The sequence below is a fragment of the Gasterosteus aculeatus genome, chromosome Y (assembly GCF_964276395.1).
Source record: "Gasterosteus aculeatus chromosome Y, fGasAcu3.hap1.1, whole genome shotgun sequence".
Taxonomy (NCBI): Eukaryota; Metazoa; Chordata; class Actinopteri; order Perciformes; family Gasterosteidae; genus Gasterosteus; species Gasterosteus aculeatus.
Genome location: NC_135709.1, coordinates 17,481,168 through 17,497,527, shown reverse-complemented (window position 1 = coordinate 17,497,527; position 16,360 = coordinate 17,481,168). Strand labels below are relative to the sequence as shown.

Here is a 16,360-nt window from a genome sequence, read left to right as displayed (position 1 = left end):
AGACATTGTTTTAATCAGGGCAGTATAATTATGACGACAGTTATTTTATAATCTTGATCACACCGGGCTGCGTGTCCCGCGTCCGCATCCTCCCCACGACCCGCCCATCCGCCGCCGCTGCCCGAGCTCGGTCAGGTGTTCGCTGTACAGTTAACGTTACGTAAACTTTGCCTTTCTAAACTGATTGAATTCCGTGCCGGCGGAGGGGAAAATAAAAACACAGACGGGGCCATGCTCAGACGGATACTTCAAATGGTAAGCTTCTGGTCCAACGAAGTCAACCATCTCGCTTTCGTTTAGATAAACTGGAGTAGTTTTCCTTGCGAGACACGGGCCTATCCTTGTCTTGTTTTTATGGTGGGGACGCATGTTTTGTAACACAGTCCGTCGTAGGTGGGCGGGTTTTGTATTTTTTCCCGACCTGAGATCCTCGATTGGGGGAAAAACCGCGCTACGCCGTCACATAGGAATAGGCACATCAAGCGCTCCTTGTGTGGGGCTGCTACAGCTAGCCACCCGATGCTAACTTGGTTCGGTTAGTTGATGCTAATGTTACTCCAGACGGGGGTAACCCAAGCCAGTACCTGTAATGCAGCAGCAAACCGTTGGCTAACGTGTCCTGCTTTCCAGGCACAATTTAGCCAGCTAACACACCTGCTCTCTGTGTCCCGTTAGCAAGCTATGTTGTAGCAGTGTAGGTTAATTCATCGCCCACCCATAACATGCTAACGCTGACGTTAGCCGGGCAGTTTGACATTTGGGAAGTCCCGTGGTTAGTTGGTTTAAGGTTACAGAAACATGAACCAAAATTGTTCTAATTAACGCAAATGCAGCGTATACAATGTTCATGATGACCTTTTGTTTTGCGGAATTGAGAAATTTCCAGCTTGTCACTACATTTAGCCTTCATGTGGGAATAGGAGTTTAGCTACTTAATGTAGCCAGCTAAGCTAGCTAGCTAGCTTTGGGACTGCATTTACCACAGTGCACTTGGCAATGTTAACGGCATCACTGTGTACACTGAAGCTCCGGCCTTGGAACCAGGAAAATCCATTTTACAATATCATTCAGGTCTCATTGAGGTCAGGAGCTGTCTGACCCGCAGCTTCCAAGGGCTTTTATTGCAAACGTTAGGAAGCCACACAAAATAAAACATGTCGCTATTCGAATTGCGGTTTATTTCTTTAATCTTTGTATTAACCTACAGTACTAGCGTGCTAATTATTTCGTAACGTTAGTTAACGATCGTTACGTTATTAAATGTTTATGGTCAATAGGTATCATTTTCTATTGGGCAGTTCTCCTTTTAGTGTTTGATTAATATTCGTTTTTTTCCCATTAAGTAATGGAGTTCTGTGTTTATAAGTCGTTTGTGTGAGTTTGAAGGTTTTTCAATAATGTAACATGTATGGAAGTAAATCTGTGTCATCGGATTTTGAAAGAAAAAGGTGATTGAATTTCTAGCACTGAATATTTATGCATTGAAATCATCTATCTGAATGTTTTTCAACGCTAAAATATTAAACTGCAAAAAATTAAACCGCAAAAAATTCAATGCAAAAATTCAATGCAATTGGACATGCAATGATCGTGCATGTAAACAGCATAACCTGGACGTACGTCGGGGTTATGCGTCTGCACACGCTCCGCTAAAGCCGCTGCCCCCCCACTACGCTGCAGCGGCTCCTATGCGCTCTACAAGCGCGTTCCTGGTTTCAAAACTCCGCCAATCCCTCCTAATAGCTCGTCGAAGCATCCCAGCATCAGCTGTCTATTACTGAATCTTACAGACACAAACCACACTGATGGCATGAAGTTAAAGTCAAAACACTCAACGAAGCCCCATTATTAATGGACATGGCAGAAATACGGTCATCATAGTCGACAAGCCCAAGTTGTATTGGGGCGCTCGCTCCTTTTGCTTGACGCACGCTCCCGATCTTGAATCTAGAATCGATTGCTCTTCCTTGGGTTCCCGGATGTTGCGGTTTGAATTTTTTTGCATTGAATTTTTTTGCATTGAATTTTTTGCAGTTGAATTTTTTGCAGTTGAATATTTTAATGTTGAAAAACATTCAGATACATGATTTCAATGCATAAATATTCAGTGCTAGAAATTCAATCACCTTTTTCTTTCAAAATCCGATGACACAGATTTACTTCCATAAACATGTGGTGACAGACACAACATTAGGAAGGGTGACCTGTGGACACACAGGTGACACCGCACATACTTTTGTTTATGTGCTTGAACAGCCTTGTAGCTTCAGACATCTGGACTATTCTTCGCCAGATGTCTTTTGGAGACTTTAAAGTCAAAGAAGCTTCTATGCTCATTGGATCTTTGTGGAGCATTTGGCCACACATACTAGACTAAATGTTTTGTGCCTAGCCAGTTACCGTACATCACACAGCCACGTCGTCCCTCCCATAAGTCACGTACCACTGCGTCGCCAATCTGGGCACAACTCTATGAAACGTTTATGCCTTACAGTGGAGAATAACGCTTCAGGCTTAGAGATCTAGTGTTGCTACACATTCCGATTCATTAAATGCATTTTCTCCTCTTCAGACTCCTGGTAAAGGAGGCTCCCAGAATGCCGAGTTGGAGCAGCCCAGCACCGACCTCAACCACGATCAGACCTCCGAGGTAACGTGGGTGGATGCGTTTCTGGCATTGTTTTCCTCCCATTAACGCAGATCAGATTGTTGTTTTTATTTGATCACTATTGTGTGTTTCTGTGTTCAGGGCTTCATCTGCCCTCAGTGTATGAAGTCTCATAACTCGGCGGAGGAGCTGTTTAAGCACTATGAGCTGTTCCATGATACCGGGGACCTGCCCGCTCATATGGCCCCCACGCGGTGAGATATAAACGTTCTGTTACTGTCACATCACTCATGACGATCAGTCGGATTTTGTGGGGACAGAATTGTTGTTTGTGAATGTGTTATTCTCTGCTTTTTAGGGAAGACCTTACTATGCTGCGGCAAGAGGTTCAGGACTTGCACACTTCTCTCAAGGTGAAGTTTCTGAACAGCAGAGGTCTGTAAATGTTCGGTTAATTCCAATACCTTATTTTGCCTAGTCTGTTTTCCCCTGGTTAGGAGGAGAAGTGGTTCTCTGAAGAGCTCAAGAAGGAGTTAGACAAAGTCCAAGGACAACTGAAGCAAGTAATTCCTTCAAGTTGTTTAATACATTTTACACGGACTTTCCGAGTTTTCTACATAGCTGCTTGATTGAACATGATGCCAATGCTTACTCTTACTGTACATGTTTCTATCTTTCCCTCCTTTCCACAGAACGATGGACCGATGAGCCCAGATGACTCCGGTAGAGAATCTTATACTTAAAATAACTGTGGAAAAGATGCCAACCATCAGTCCCTAATGTATGGCGCTCTCTTTTTCTCAGGGCTTGAAAAGAAGTTGAATGAAGCAGAGACAGAAAAATTCAACATCAAGCAGATGAAAGACTTGTTTGAGCAGAAGGCCGCCCAGCTGGCCACAGAGATAGTAGGTTAGTGTGACGCCAGAATACGGGCTGGACTGTGTCTGTGGGTCCGCCTCATTTAACAAATCTAAAGTACTCTTGTACTAAACCAATATTATGCTCCATCTGCGTTTGGTTTCATGGACCAAAGGCACAAGTTTGGCGTTTTACACAGAGTGTTTTCCTTCAATTAGTTGGATGATGTCAACAAGCAAAGTTTTGGTGTTTCTATTTATTTATTTGGATGTGATTTTGAATCGTTGAATATGACAGACTTAAAATCCCGCTATGATGAGGAGAAGAGCCTGAGGGAGGCTACTGACCAGAGGCTCGGCAAACTGACTGAACAGCTACAGAAAGAGAAGGAGGAGAACGAGAGACTGCAAACGGAACTGGTAAGCTCTCACGCTGAGTTTCCATTAAGCATCTATTCTCTTCTCACAGGGCTCAAGTCATACTTTGTGTGGACCTTTGTGAATGCTGTGCTTTTGTTTGAGGGAATACTGTTGAATCGTTGAAATCCTTTTGCCTCAAAGTTGTGTGGTGGAAGAATCAAAGCAGATGGTACAGTTCTTTCATCAGTGTCAGGGAAACCTGCAGACTAACAATTTACAGTTGTGCGCTTTTGTGTTATTTGTTTGTGTTTATTGTGTTACTTTTCAAAATGAGTTACAGCCGTCATACAAATATTGGTTCTGGAGCTTCAAGCATCCTCATGCTGTTGATCCTTTCAGATATTACCAAGAAGCTAGTTTCGATAGATTTTGATCCCAATCCCCCAAATCCCCCTCTCCCACTCCACTGTAGCACTCAGTTCTCAGTCTCTGCTCTGCCCCCTAGCTGCAGCGGCCGGGAGTGGAGGATGTGGAGGTACTGCAGAAGGAGCTGGTGCAGGTCCAGACACTGATGGACAGTATGACCCGTGAGAGGGAAGCAGAGTCTGAACACCTCCAATCCTGCTACGAGCAGCTGCAGGCCGACTACACTACCTCAAAGGTGGGGGAACCAAATCGCCTGTTGTATTTACAATGTGGTTCCGCAGAAAGTTTGTTTGCTGTAGCTCTTCCTCCCCTAAATTGTACCCATCATAAGTCCATAAACGTGCACACCGGTTCCCCTCCGTTTGCACAGTCATCTATACAACTATGGTGTCATTTATATAGGCTCACCAACTCTTGTTGTAAGATTGATATTCATAATGGGTAGGCCACACCAGGTGTTGTTGTGCCTATCTCTCACCAATTAATGCCTGATGAATTATTCAGGTTTTACTGGGAACAGTGGGAGCATTTTCATTGGAATGGCAGATTCTGAAACCTCTCCACATCTCTTCAAAAGATCTCTAAACATAGTTTTCATGCATTTATAATTGATCACATAACAGCTTGTAGGATAATATGTGACAAGTGGCTGTGCTAACAACAACAACACCATGCTGGGTTATTTGAGGCCAGCAGTCCAGCGACATATTCACGTTGCATATAATCCATAACGCAACCGTTAACGTTAAATTCAGGACCATGCATCCCTGCCCTGGCAACCTTACACAAATACAGAAACCCTCTTTTGAATAAAATGTTTGCGTAATGCGGCCTCAGCACAATGCTGACACAGTTAAGTGTATCAACTGTGAATTTGATCATTCATTCTCTTGCAAGTTGCAGATGAAATGTTTGCTGTTGTATTATGCCTCACCTTTTGTATGTGTCTCTTTTCCTCCCCTTCTTATCTTGCTCCTCACACACTGTATCCCTCCACAACACTCACTCTTTCTCCAAGACCCGTAAACTGGAGGTAAAACATGTTGTTTCAAGTTGGCTCCGCACTCTGAATTCACCTTTGAGTTGTTATGTTCGAAAAGTTTGGAATCTTTCCTCTTTTTTTTTTACCACGCTACCGATTCTGTGCCTAGTTGTTTTTGTTTGTTTGATCCCTTGTTGTTACTCATCTATGTTGGCTTTTTAGTTTTTATTCTATTTTTGACATTCCTTCACAGTGATGCTTCAGTTCTTCTAATTTCCACTCAATGGCCTGCAAAAAGAGTGTAACGTGTGTACATTGCAGATGACCATATCCCAACTGGAAGCAGAGCTGGAGAAAGGTCCACAGGAAGCCGCTGTCTACACACAACAGATCCACCAGCTGCAGAGCAATCTGAATAATCTGCAGCAGCAAAGCCAGGTACGACACACAACACAATTATTCACCTATGACCCAGACATGAAGCAGATTACTGCAGGCGCAAACACATTTGCTGAAGTATCTGTGACACATTGTAGCGCGTATGACTTACTTTTACTTCAGTGGTGTTGATGATTACTTCGCTCAAGCTCAGAGCCACCGGCCCAGTGTCTGTGAACCTTCCTCTGTTTCCCGGCCTTAGGCCCCATCACAATGCCCTGCGGGCAGGGGCCCTCTTTGGCAACGGAGACACGTTGATACAAAAACCACACGCAGCTCTAAAATTAAACCAGCAGGTGGGTGGGGGCTCTGCCATGCCAGCGCTGTGTCTTATCCGCAATGGGAAATCAGCAATGGAGGCAATAAGTTCCTGTCAGAGATTGAACCCTCTCACCTCAGGCCTGTGAATGTTGTCCCGGCCTAGTAAGTAAGACGATTACAGGTTCTCACAACAGGATACCCAGAGATCTGATAAAGACACCTATCTCAGGGGAATGGAAACAAAAGTGATTGAGAAGACAGTGAGAAACTGAGGATTAGGACTAGGGCATGGTCTTGCCCTTAGCCCTAGGATTAGAGAGGAGAGAGCCAGCAGGCATCTATCACAATGACAATGACACTAGAGAAAGCCAGCAACAAAGCCATGAGATGCAGAGGGGAGGAACAGAAGAGGAGGGCATGACGTGTCTGCAGAGGGTTGTTAATGTTGGCCAGTTGCTCTGATGGCCTGCAGAGGATTACTGTGAAGCCCAGGTGCATTGTCCATCTCCCCAGTTAGCAGCACGCTCAACTCCTAACCACATTATGTTTACTGCCAGAGCTTAAACCAAAGCAAGAGCTGTTTACATACCACGTTATTGCAAGTCCTGTCTGGTAAACGGTTCGCTATAAATGCCACACCTCACATTACTCAGCCAACTGTTCTTTTCCATAGCTTATTAATTGCATTAGTTGCAGCTCCCATCAGACCAACTTAGTTGTAAGGTAGAGGAGACAGGTGCTTACAGCGGGGCTTCACTAATGGCCTACCCTTTCAATCATTGTCAATAATTAATTATACTTGAGCTGAGAGCGTACTTTCCAAGTCAGAAAACAAATGATTTCACTTCCTTAGAGCTTATATTTTCACTTTCATTGACTTGCTCCCTGGCTTTCCTTCCTATTCTGGCACGTCTATCACTCCCATAATTCCCCAAACCTCTGGGCAATCGGCCTGATGTTTTCCATGTTCTCACAGAGCCTGTCTGAGAAGCTTTCACGTAAGGAGAAAGAGTACCAGGAACTGGAGGAGGATCTGGGAGCAGAGAGGACTGCCAAGAAGGGAGCCGAAGGCAGCCTTAGAGAGAGGGAGCTGGAGGCTCAAGAGCTCCAGGCTCGGGCCACCGGGGCCGAAGGCTACCTGACGAAGGCCCAGACGGAGCTCGCAGAGAGAGCGGAGGAGGTGGCGAAGTTGAAAAAGGAGATTACGGAGCTGGAGGTGAAGCATGCAGAGCTGAAGGTGGAGAGGAAACAGTTGGAACAGCAAAGGGAGGAAAAAGACAACCAAGGAGCTCAGCAGCAGGCCGAGATCAGTCAGGTGGGTCCGTTGTACAAGTTTCTGCTGTTACTTTTGTCATCCTGCGCCTTCCTGCTGAATCATCACCCATCTCTATGTGCTCTTCCTAGTTGCATGCCAAACTGCTGGAGGCAGAGCGACAGCTTGGCGAGGTGCAAGGTCGCCTTAAAGAACAGAGGCAGCTTTCAGGGGAGAAACTAAAAGACCGCGAGCAGCAGGCTGCCGACCTACAGCTCAAACTGTCCCGTGCAGAAGAACAGGTATGCATTAGATGAAACCCAAACATATTGTATCTAATTATCTCCTAAGAACAAACCTATTAAGATCACAGCGATGAAACTGTTGTTGGATGACGACACAAAAACCTCCCAATGCACAAAATGACCGTTTTGCTTCCGTAGCTGAAGGAGAGTGGCAGTAAGAATACAGACGTGCAGCACCAGCTGGAGAAAGCCAAGCAGCAGCACCAGGAGCTGCAGGCGCTGCAGCAAAACACAAATGGCAAACTTCGTGAGGCTCAGGTAGTGTAAAACAACCCTCTGTTGACAATATTAGAGAGTGTAAAGTCAGGACAGGCTGCGCTGTGACTTTCAAAATCAGCAAGATTTTTCTCCCAGAATAATATCTAATACAGTCTCATACAAAGTAATTGAATTACCATTGATGATGATGATGATAGTTTCATCCATGGATTTTTAGCTTGAGAGTTGACACTAGTGTAGAAATATCAGTAATTGAATTATTGTGTAGTATTTGTAAAAGATTATAGCATAGTTTACATTTTTCTGAAGTTTTGTCCGTTCAGGCAGTTTTGGCCTGTGTGGGAATCTCCAAATTGACCTCTCACAAACTAAAAATCTCATATAGTCTTTCTGCTGTGCTGGCTGTAGAATGACCTGGAGCAGGTGCTGCGTCAGATTGGAGATAAGGACCAGAAGATCCAGAACCTGGAGGCCCTGCTGCAAAAAAGTAAGGACATTGTGAGCCAACTGGAAACTGAGAGGGACGATTTGTGTGCCAAGATCCAGGCCGGTGAGGGAGAGACTGCTGTACTCAACCAGCTGAAAGAGAAAAACCATGGACTACAGGAACAGGTGTGTGTGTGACAGACATAGGTCCAATTTCATGTTGCTGTTTGGTAGACACGTGCCACTCCTTGTAAGATGAATAAATAATAATAATAAATGTGTTGTTACGACCAAAACAGGCTGGGTTGATTAAAACCAGTATCTCAATTAGCGTCATTAAAAATAGGCCGGGTTAATTTAACAAGAACTACAGGGAACCATTTGTCATTCTGGAGCTTATAAAACATCTCTATGTGGGTCTCTTAAGGTCACACAGTTGACAGACAAGCTGAAGAACCAATCGGAGAGCAACAAGCAAGCCCAGGATAACTTGCATAAGCAGGTCCAGGAGCAGAAGAGCCTGCTGCGCTCCGCCCAGGACCGAGCCCTAACCCTGGAGACCTCCGTCACCGAGGTCACCACCCAGCTGGCAGAAAGCAAGGAGAAAGCTGCCCAGCTAGATGCTCAGGTAAGCTTCAGAAGAATAAATATGTGTGTGTGTATATATATATATATATATATATATATATATATATATATATATATATATATATATATATATATATATATATATATATATATATATACATTTGAAATAAAACGTGTTTCTGTTTTTCTTCAGCTGAAGGCAAAGACGGAGATGCTGCTATCTGCAGAGGCAGCTAGGGCTGCACAGAAGGCTAACCTGGAAAACAACCTGGAGACGGCTCAGCATGCACTACAGGACAAACAGCAGGTTACTGCTCTCTTAATGCCACCGCCATTGTCCCGTAGTGTTTGGCATTGCAAATCCCTTATTTAAGTGTTTTCCTTCCTTCACCTGTCTCACCTTACTACAGGAGCTGAATGAGGCTCAGACGAAGATGGAGGAGCAGGCCCAAAGGCTCAAGGAGAGACAGGAGCAGTGCACACAGCTGGATGCCAGTCTGAAGGAATGCAAAGACAAGCTAATGGCCTCCGAACAGCGCATAGAGCAGCTGGAGGGGCTTAACAAGGTTTGTCTTGAGTCTTTATAGTGAATCCCTGATGTTGTCGTTTTAGGCTTAAAATGTACCCGTCCGAAGTGACTACATACATACGGCATTCTTCTAAATGAATCTGTTGTTTTAATCCAAAAGAAATTGGAGTCACATGTTGGGGAGTTGCAGGTCACACGGGACCAGGTGCAGCAGGAAGTACAGAAGCTGCAGAAGGAGGGATCAGAAGTCAAACGCAAAGCAAAGGAGCTGCAGCTTTCGCTGGAAACAGAGAAAGCACGGTGAGTTAACTATACTGGTGAAGAGTTGAAAATAAATAATAAATGCATGTTAATCCAATTGTAACGCTCTCTGTTACATATACATGCCAGTATTTTGTTTTGCTCCACTGTATTGAATATGTAATATGAATCATACCTACCACATCCCATGTTTCCACCGTTAAGGGCTACAACACTACAAGAGGAGTTAAAGAAAAAAACAGCTGCCTTGAGTGACACTCAGCAGCAGCTGGAGCGCAGCGAGCAGGACCAAGCTGCTCTGAAGGAGAACCTGGACACGGTGATGGTGGAAGGGAAAACTAAGCATGCAGATCTGGACAGGAGAGCTCAGAGCCTGGCAGTGGACCTACAGAAGGCCCAGCAGGAGAAAGATGCTCAAAGGAAGGAGCTCGCCAATACACAGAACAGCCTAGGAAAGGCCAACAAAGCACTGAAAGAGAGTCTCGGCGAACTGGACACTGAGAGGAAGAAACATAAGTCAGTCATGGAGGAGAAGGTAGGTTCAGTAAGCTGTTGTTTAGATATCTTCAACATAACTTTTCCACTTGCAGTAACAAATAAGTCACCTAATTACATGACCAGGACATTCACCAACTAAATCTGTCTTAATCCTCAGGAAAAGTCCAATGAGAAGGCCAGACAGGAGCTTCTTAAGATTAATGAGGGCATCGCCAAGTCGATGAAAGAATCGCAAAAGCAGTTGGAGCAGATGGGAGAGGTAAGCTTCCAATGAAATGCTGCATTATTTTTCCGTATGATTGTTTGAACCGTAAAGACCTGCTGTGTTGTCTGCAAATTTCAGGCAGAGAAAAAGTTGAAGGTGCAGCTGGCCACGCTGGAGCAGCAGCGCTCTGACTCTGAGGGAGCGCTGACAGAAAACGAGAAGGAGTTGGAGAAGCTGCAGGCACAACTGAAGGCAGCCACGGGGTCCTTTGAAGAGGAGATGAAGAAGCTTAAGGGCCAAGTGGCCGAGTTGCAAGAAGTAAATGTGAAGAAGGCAAGTAGCATTTTAGAATTCAAACACCGACATCAACGCTGTTAAAAAAACGGTCATCTCACTTAACAACACAGTCACACTCATTATTCCGTGATTGAGAGTACTTTGTGTGTTAGCTAAAGTGTGTTTGTATGTGTGTGTCTTTTTTCCTCCAGACGGAGGAGGAAAGTAATCTTAGGGCCCAGGTGTCCTGGCTTGGCAACAAGCTGGCCTCCGAGAACAGCCGGACGAAAGAGCTGCAGAAGGCCTTGGGGGAAAGCCAGGAAAGCCTCACTAAGCTGCAGTCCGACTTCTACGGCAAAGAGTCTGAGGTGTCTACCCTGCGTCAAGACCTGAAGGTAGGAGGGACCGATAGTCGCATCATTTAAGGACTTTGTGTTGAAATCAGAAGCTGCGATCCGGCATCCTTTTTTTCTCTCAACCAATTCACACAGATGGATTAAGCACAGGGAGGGGTGCACAGACTATCATAAAAGTGCATTGCTGCTTTGAAGTTATTTGTCTGTCCCCTCCTCAAGTGAGTGACGTTGGACCTTTCTCCGATTCTAGGCGTCAGAGGAGAAGCTGAACTTGGCTTTGGAAGAGCTGGCCGCCAACCGAAGCCATCAGGCGGGCTTGGAAGCTCAGATCCAGGATCTGCAGAAGGGCCGAGGCTCGCTGGAGCAGGTGCTGGAAAGACGGGACGTGAAGCTCCAACAGCAAGAGCAAACACTGAAGGCAGTCCAGAAGCAGCAGGTCAGACCAACGGATTAACCAACACCGGCATGAACACTAACGTCACTTGACGGGATTAAGCTCATGTGTTGTAAATGATGCTTGCACACTCAGGGTGAAGTTAAGGACCAACTGGAGAAGGAGAGGAGCAACGTTGAGGAGCTGAAGAAAGCCAAGACTGTCCTGGAAAATAATACCAACAAACTGACTTCTCAATTAAAAACACTATCAGAGAGGAGGGAGAAGGTCAGTCACCTTTCACCAAAAGCGACCGATAAAAATGTATTTCTATTGATTGTTAAAGCAGTAACTTCCCTGCGCTCAAAGGTTTTTTTGAAGTTGACCTCGTAGGTGAAAGGTTTTAATGCAGACACTACGAGTGTACATTTGTTCATCCCCAGGAGCTGGGTGAGTTGCGGGAAGCCAAACAGCAGTTGATCCAGCAAAAACTGGAGCTGCAGGGTCAGACGGAGGCAGCACAGAGGACCCTGGAGCAGGAGCAGAAGGAGCACCAGGTCACCAGGGACAGCCGGGACCAGAGGGAGGAGCAGCTTCTTGCGCAGACCAAGAAGGTCCAGGATCAGCTGGTAGGCCCACTAGTCTGAAATTCCACCGAAATAATTTGAACGGAGCGCATTAAAGCTCCCTTAGTCGCCCCTCCGATCACTCCCCGTGACGCAGTCCACGCTTTCTCTCAAAAGTCGGCAGAGAAGCGGGCCAGAGAAGAGCAGGTGAAGCGCGGGGAGGAGACGGTAGCCAAGATGGAGGCGCAGGTGACGGCTCTGAATGAAAACGTGGCCGCGCTGAAGAGGGAGTGGCAGGGCAGCCAGCAGAGGGTCGGCGAGCTGGAGAAGCAGACCGACGAGCTGAGGGGAGAAATTGCTGTGCTGGAGGCCACCGTGCAGAACAACCAGGACGAGAGGCGGGCTCTTTTGGAAAGGTCAGTCGACGTCGCTTCCCTTAAAGGCGTCGGCCTGAAAGAAATTTAAAAAACGATTACTAAATACAGGTCCTTGATTGGGAGGGTAAGTAGCCGGTTAGGAAGGGCTTCAATACCAATAGGGTAAAGGAAAAGGAAGTTGGTAATTCATATTCAGTGTTGAGGCTTTTCTGCCAGTGCATTCAGGTTATTGGAACCTTTTACATCCAGTGCAGGACTCTGAAGTCACCAGGATTGTCTAATGTGGTTTTGGTGGATTTGGAAATTGAAATTGAGAAGTTCTCCTCTCTTTGATGGAGTTCTTGTTACAACGGGAGCACAAGAGGTTTCAAAATCAAATTAGATGTAAGGGCATAAACATACAAATAAATGAAGCCCAAGGAAAGTCATAGAAAAGAGTTACATCCGTAACACATTCCACTTCTGTCAACATTAAAGCAACCGCAGGATGTTTCCTACAGTGCACTTCATCACTGGTTTTACGCTTTCAAAGGTATTCAAAAGAGGGAGTTTTATCGGCTGTGATCAGATCTGTAGATCTAGTTCTATAGTTAGTGCTATGAAATAATACCATTTGAGTAGGTTGTTTGTAGGTAACAAACAATAGAAGACAGTGTTTTACATGCAGCACATGTACAAGGCAGCATTTGAAGTGTGAGTTGAGTTGAAATGAGAATAGAATGCTGATTAGCAACGAAATGTGTTCAATGGAAGTAAAAGAGCTCAGTTAGTTTTTCTGAACTCCTAAAAAAAAAAAAAAAAAAACTCTCACACAAATCCCCCCCATTGCTCTGTGGTGGTGCTTCAGGTGCGTGAAAGGTGAAGGCGAAATGGAGAAACTGCAGGCCAAGATGGTGGAGCTGAGGAGGAAGCTGGACGACACGACGGCCGCCATGCAGGAGCTCGGCCGGGAGAACCAGTCGTTCCAGGTCGGTCGTGAGACACTTATGTCTTCGTCTTAGGCGCCCCTCCGTAGCGCCGCCATGCGGACGCGGTGTTGCGCTCCAGTTGTAACCGCCGGCCCCCTCGTTGCCTTTTTTTCCCCCCCAGATCAAGCAGTGCCAGAGCTTGACGAGGAAGTGGGCCGAGGACCATGAGGTGCAGAACTGCATGGCCTGCGGGAAAGGCTTCAGTGTGACCGTCAGGAAGGTGAGAGCGACGGCGGCGTCTCCTGGAGGGCGGCGCGTTGAACTTCTGTGTTACACTTTTCTTCTTCTCCTCCTGTGAATACGCAGCACCACTGCAGACACTGCGGCAACATCTTCTGCGCCGAGTGCTCAATGAGGAACGCCTTCACGCCGTCGTCCAAAAAGCCCGTGCGGGTCTGCGAGACGTGCTTCGACGAGCTCCAGGGCTGACTCCCTCCCCCCCCCCCCCCCCCCATCTCTTCACCTGCCCTTCCGACCTCAGCGGGCAGGAGAAGGGGAGTCTTTGTCGTGTTTGCTGTGCACTTGCTGAGGACGGACCCGGCGCGAGGAGGACTCCCGCCTGCAGGGGGACTTCTGGCTCTTCTGGAAGGGTTTCCACCAAGTGACACCTGGGCGGCGTGTCGGGCGTTGGTTTGGATTGTCTGCATCTGTTTTTGTGCCTTTGCTGCTCCTGTGGCCTGCCAGAGGGCAGAGAGAGTGAGAACAAACCACCGTCCACCAAGTGCAAGGTGGTTGTTGTGTACGTGTTGAGAGGTCTGGCGTCGGGTGAGAGGTCCGTGTGAGCCTGTCGGAGGGATCGGGGGAGGTAGATGTTGTGATGGTGGTCACTTCTGCCCTACGAACGTAAATGCAGGTAACTTTTTTTGTAAAGGAAGTAAATATCTGTTTAGGACTACATCGATCTGATCACTAAAACATTGGAATTTTGATTTTTACTGGAAAAAAGCTCACTCAAGTGTGTAGAAAAAATATTTTTAAGATCTTTGTTTTTATGAATGTGTGTAATTTGACACGTGAATAAGGAAGTGTGTTGAAATAGGTTGAAATTGTTTTTATATTTAATTTTATTTTGTGGAACATACTTGTTAATCACCAAAACCTTTAATTTGATGTTTTGTGGACGGGATTTTTCATAGAAATATCATGTCATTTTTAAATGATGGAATATGCATTATGTACCGTAAATTACAGCTCAAGATTTTAGCCTCAAATCATGTTTTTGATTTATAGAAAACACCTCACCACTAATTTCTTTCACCAGCGATTCATCTGTGCGATCAGTTACTGCATGTTTCCTTTTGTGCGGCAGTGTGTTTGTGTGTGTGTGTTGGAATTGCATTCAGCCTTGGAATTGCATTCTTTGGTCGTGCATTTCACGACCAAAGAATGTGTACAGCAGGAGCGCAGTCAAGATGAAAACCTGATGCTTCTTTCATATTTCAGTATTTTTCTAAGCGGGAAGTTTTCAGTTTTAAATCACAGGGCCCGACGATATTTGTATTTATTTTGATCACCGCACATGTGACCATCTGGGAGGCTTTCATGTCTGATCACTTCTCTCATGTTTTCTTTTATGCAGAATTCATGTCAGTCGCTCGCATTTAAAAAAAAAAAAAAATTTTTTAATGCTGCTTATGTAAACTCAATGGCACTGACTAGAATACCGTCGGAGCCGTGTGTGTGTGTGTGTGTGTGTGTGTGTGCGTGCAGAGATGCTCTGTATTAACGTGTGTTGTTGGGGACGTCTATGCTGCTTTCAGGCGCAACAGGTGGCCGTCGGTTCTGGTTCCAACCCGCGCGGCCGATGACACTGTAGAAGTTCCTTTCTGCTTTGTATAATTTATAATTTGTCGAAGGAAATTTTGGAAAGATCATTTGTGCAATTGTCTAAAGACTGGAGCAGACAAACACTGACTTTTTTTTTTGCTTGCCTGATTATCTATTTCAGCTCGTCTACGTCTACCTCAGATTGGCCCAGGAAAAGCACTATTTCTAAACCGGAGAGAGATCACAGATCACAGATGTTGCGTCATGGCCTGCTTTCGATCGAGGGTTTGTGATTCATCTCTCGAGCTGTACAGTCCCTTTACAACCCAGAGAGAGGATTTGCACCTTATTGTATTCTGGGCTCATCCGCGTGAGAAACGGGCCACGAAGAAGGACCACCCACTTTATACAGGCTTCAGCATTTCTAGCCTTGATGTACTTAACTGCTCATTAATGATAAGGCTGTCATAATTATCTCTGTGAATGTTTTTAATGAAATACAAAATGGAAAATTTATATAACACTTATGGATGTAGAACAGTGAAAATGTGTGTGGACTGGAGGCGGATTTCTTTTCAAAAAACAAAGTCCCTTCCGCTCTGAACACAGTGGATTGTTGCTTTCTTCATGTTGGCTGCCAGCCAACATGAAGAAAGCAACAATCCACTGTGTGATTACTGGCTGGCAGCCCAGTAATCACACATGATGACCTCACTGGCCTGTGGCTCACTCACACGCTCCCTCATGTTTTGAGTCATCACAGTTGGCGGTTGTGAAGCCACTGCTCGCTGTTAGTGGCGAACCCGCCGCGTGTTACTACGGCCGGGGTGACCTCCGCTCACCTGAGGGGTGGCGAGAGAAACAATGTCATTTATGTTCACATGCACCATTTCATTTTCTACTTCATCGTCATGGCAAACATAAATAAAACAGTATGTTTCTATCTTCTTGTGTCGCGTTTTTTATTTATTAATAGAAAATTAAGAAATGCATAATGCTTTTACATTTTTGTATCAATCTGTATTTCACACCTTAATCCAAATCTGTCTTGTGAAAAATGTGAAGTTCATTCTTGGCCTTAGCAGCATTAGTTGACCAAACAATCTGACCTTGCGGACCATTAAGTCATCTTAATAGTAGTCAGATGATCATGACTACTTGTCATTGGATTATTAATGTTCAAATTTAAATTTTTACCACTTCTAGCACAAGTTGTGCTGTAGCGCTACTGACCAAGCTCCTCTTGCCGCTGAAAAGCTTATGAAGAGCTCAAATCAGCTAGTTGATATCAAGGTGAAATGCCTTTTGAAAAGTGAATCTGATATCAGAATGAATGTGTTCTAAAAGAAAACACCGGAGAACAGCTTTGACTTGATGAGATATTTATTGAACTCTATTGCAGCGGCTGACGAACGATGGCAATGCACTTTATTTACAAGGCGTCGGGAGACATTTCCTGCTG

At 45.4% G+C, this 16,360-nt stretch overlaps 1 protein-coding gene across 12 annotated transcripts; it reads left to right on the top strand.

The window, feature by feature from the left end:
* The first annotated feature begins 69 nt into the window (after nt 1-69).
* On the top strand, nt 70-15,841 carry LOC120812431 (early endosome antigen 1-like). 12 transcript variants are annotated; one of them, XR_013454963.1, is made up of 31 exons: nt 70-255; nt 2,573-2,650; nt 2,750-2,862; nt 2,967-3,021; nt 3,106-3,171; nt 3,301-3,331; nt 3,413-3,517; nt 3,764-3,885; nt 4,331-4,486; nt 5,270-5,284; nt 5,555-5,671; nt 6,909-7,247; nt 7,337-7,486; nt 7,628-7,747; nt 8,117-8,320; nt 8,562-8,762; nt 8,916-9,029; nt 9,133-9,288; nt 9,412-9,551; nt 9,717-10,047; nt 10,168-10,269; nt 10,354-10,548; nt 10,704-10,886; nt 11,098-11,283; nt 11,377-11,508; nt 11,664-11,849; nt 11,964-12,202; nt 13,011-13,131; nt 13,253-13,351; nt 13,438-13,984; nt 15,080-15,841. XR_013454963.1 is itself a non-coding variant. In XM_078097631.1 (30 exons), exons 1-30 carry the CDS (start codon nt 232-234, stop codon nt 13,558-13,560), a joined length of 4,197 nt encoding a protein of 1,398 aa, XP_077953757.1. In that variant the 5' UTR covers nt 70-231; the 3' UTR covers nt 13,561-15,841. The 12 variants fall into 12 exon arrangements, 10 of the variants coding, with proteins under 10 accessions (XP_077953757.1, XP_077953760.1, XP_077953756.1 ...); XR_013454964.1 differs by lacking the exon at nt 5,270-5,284; XM_078097631.1 differs by having other exon boundaries at nt 4,337-4,486; nt 13,438-15,841.
* Nucleotides 15,842-16,360: the final 519 nt, after the last annotated feature.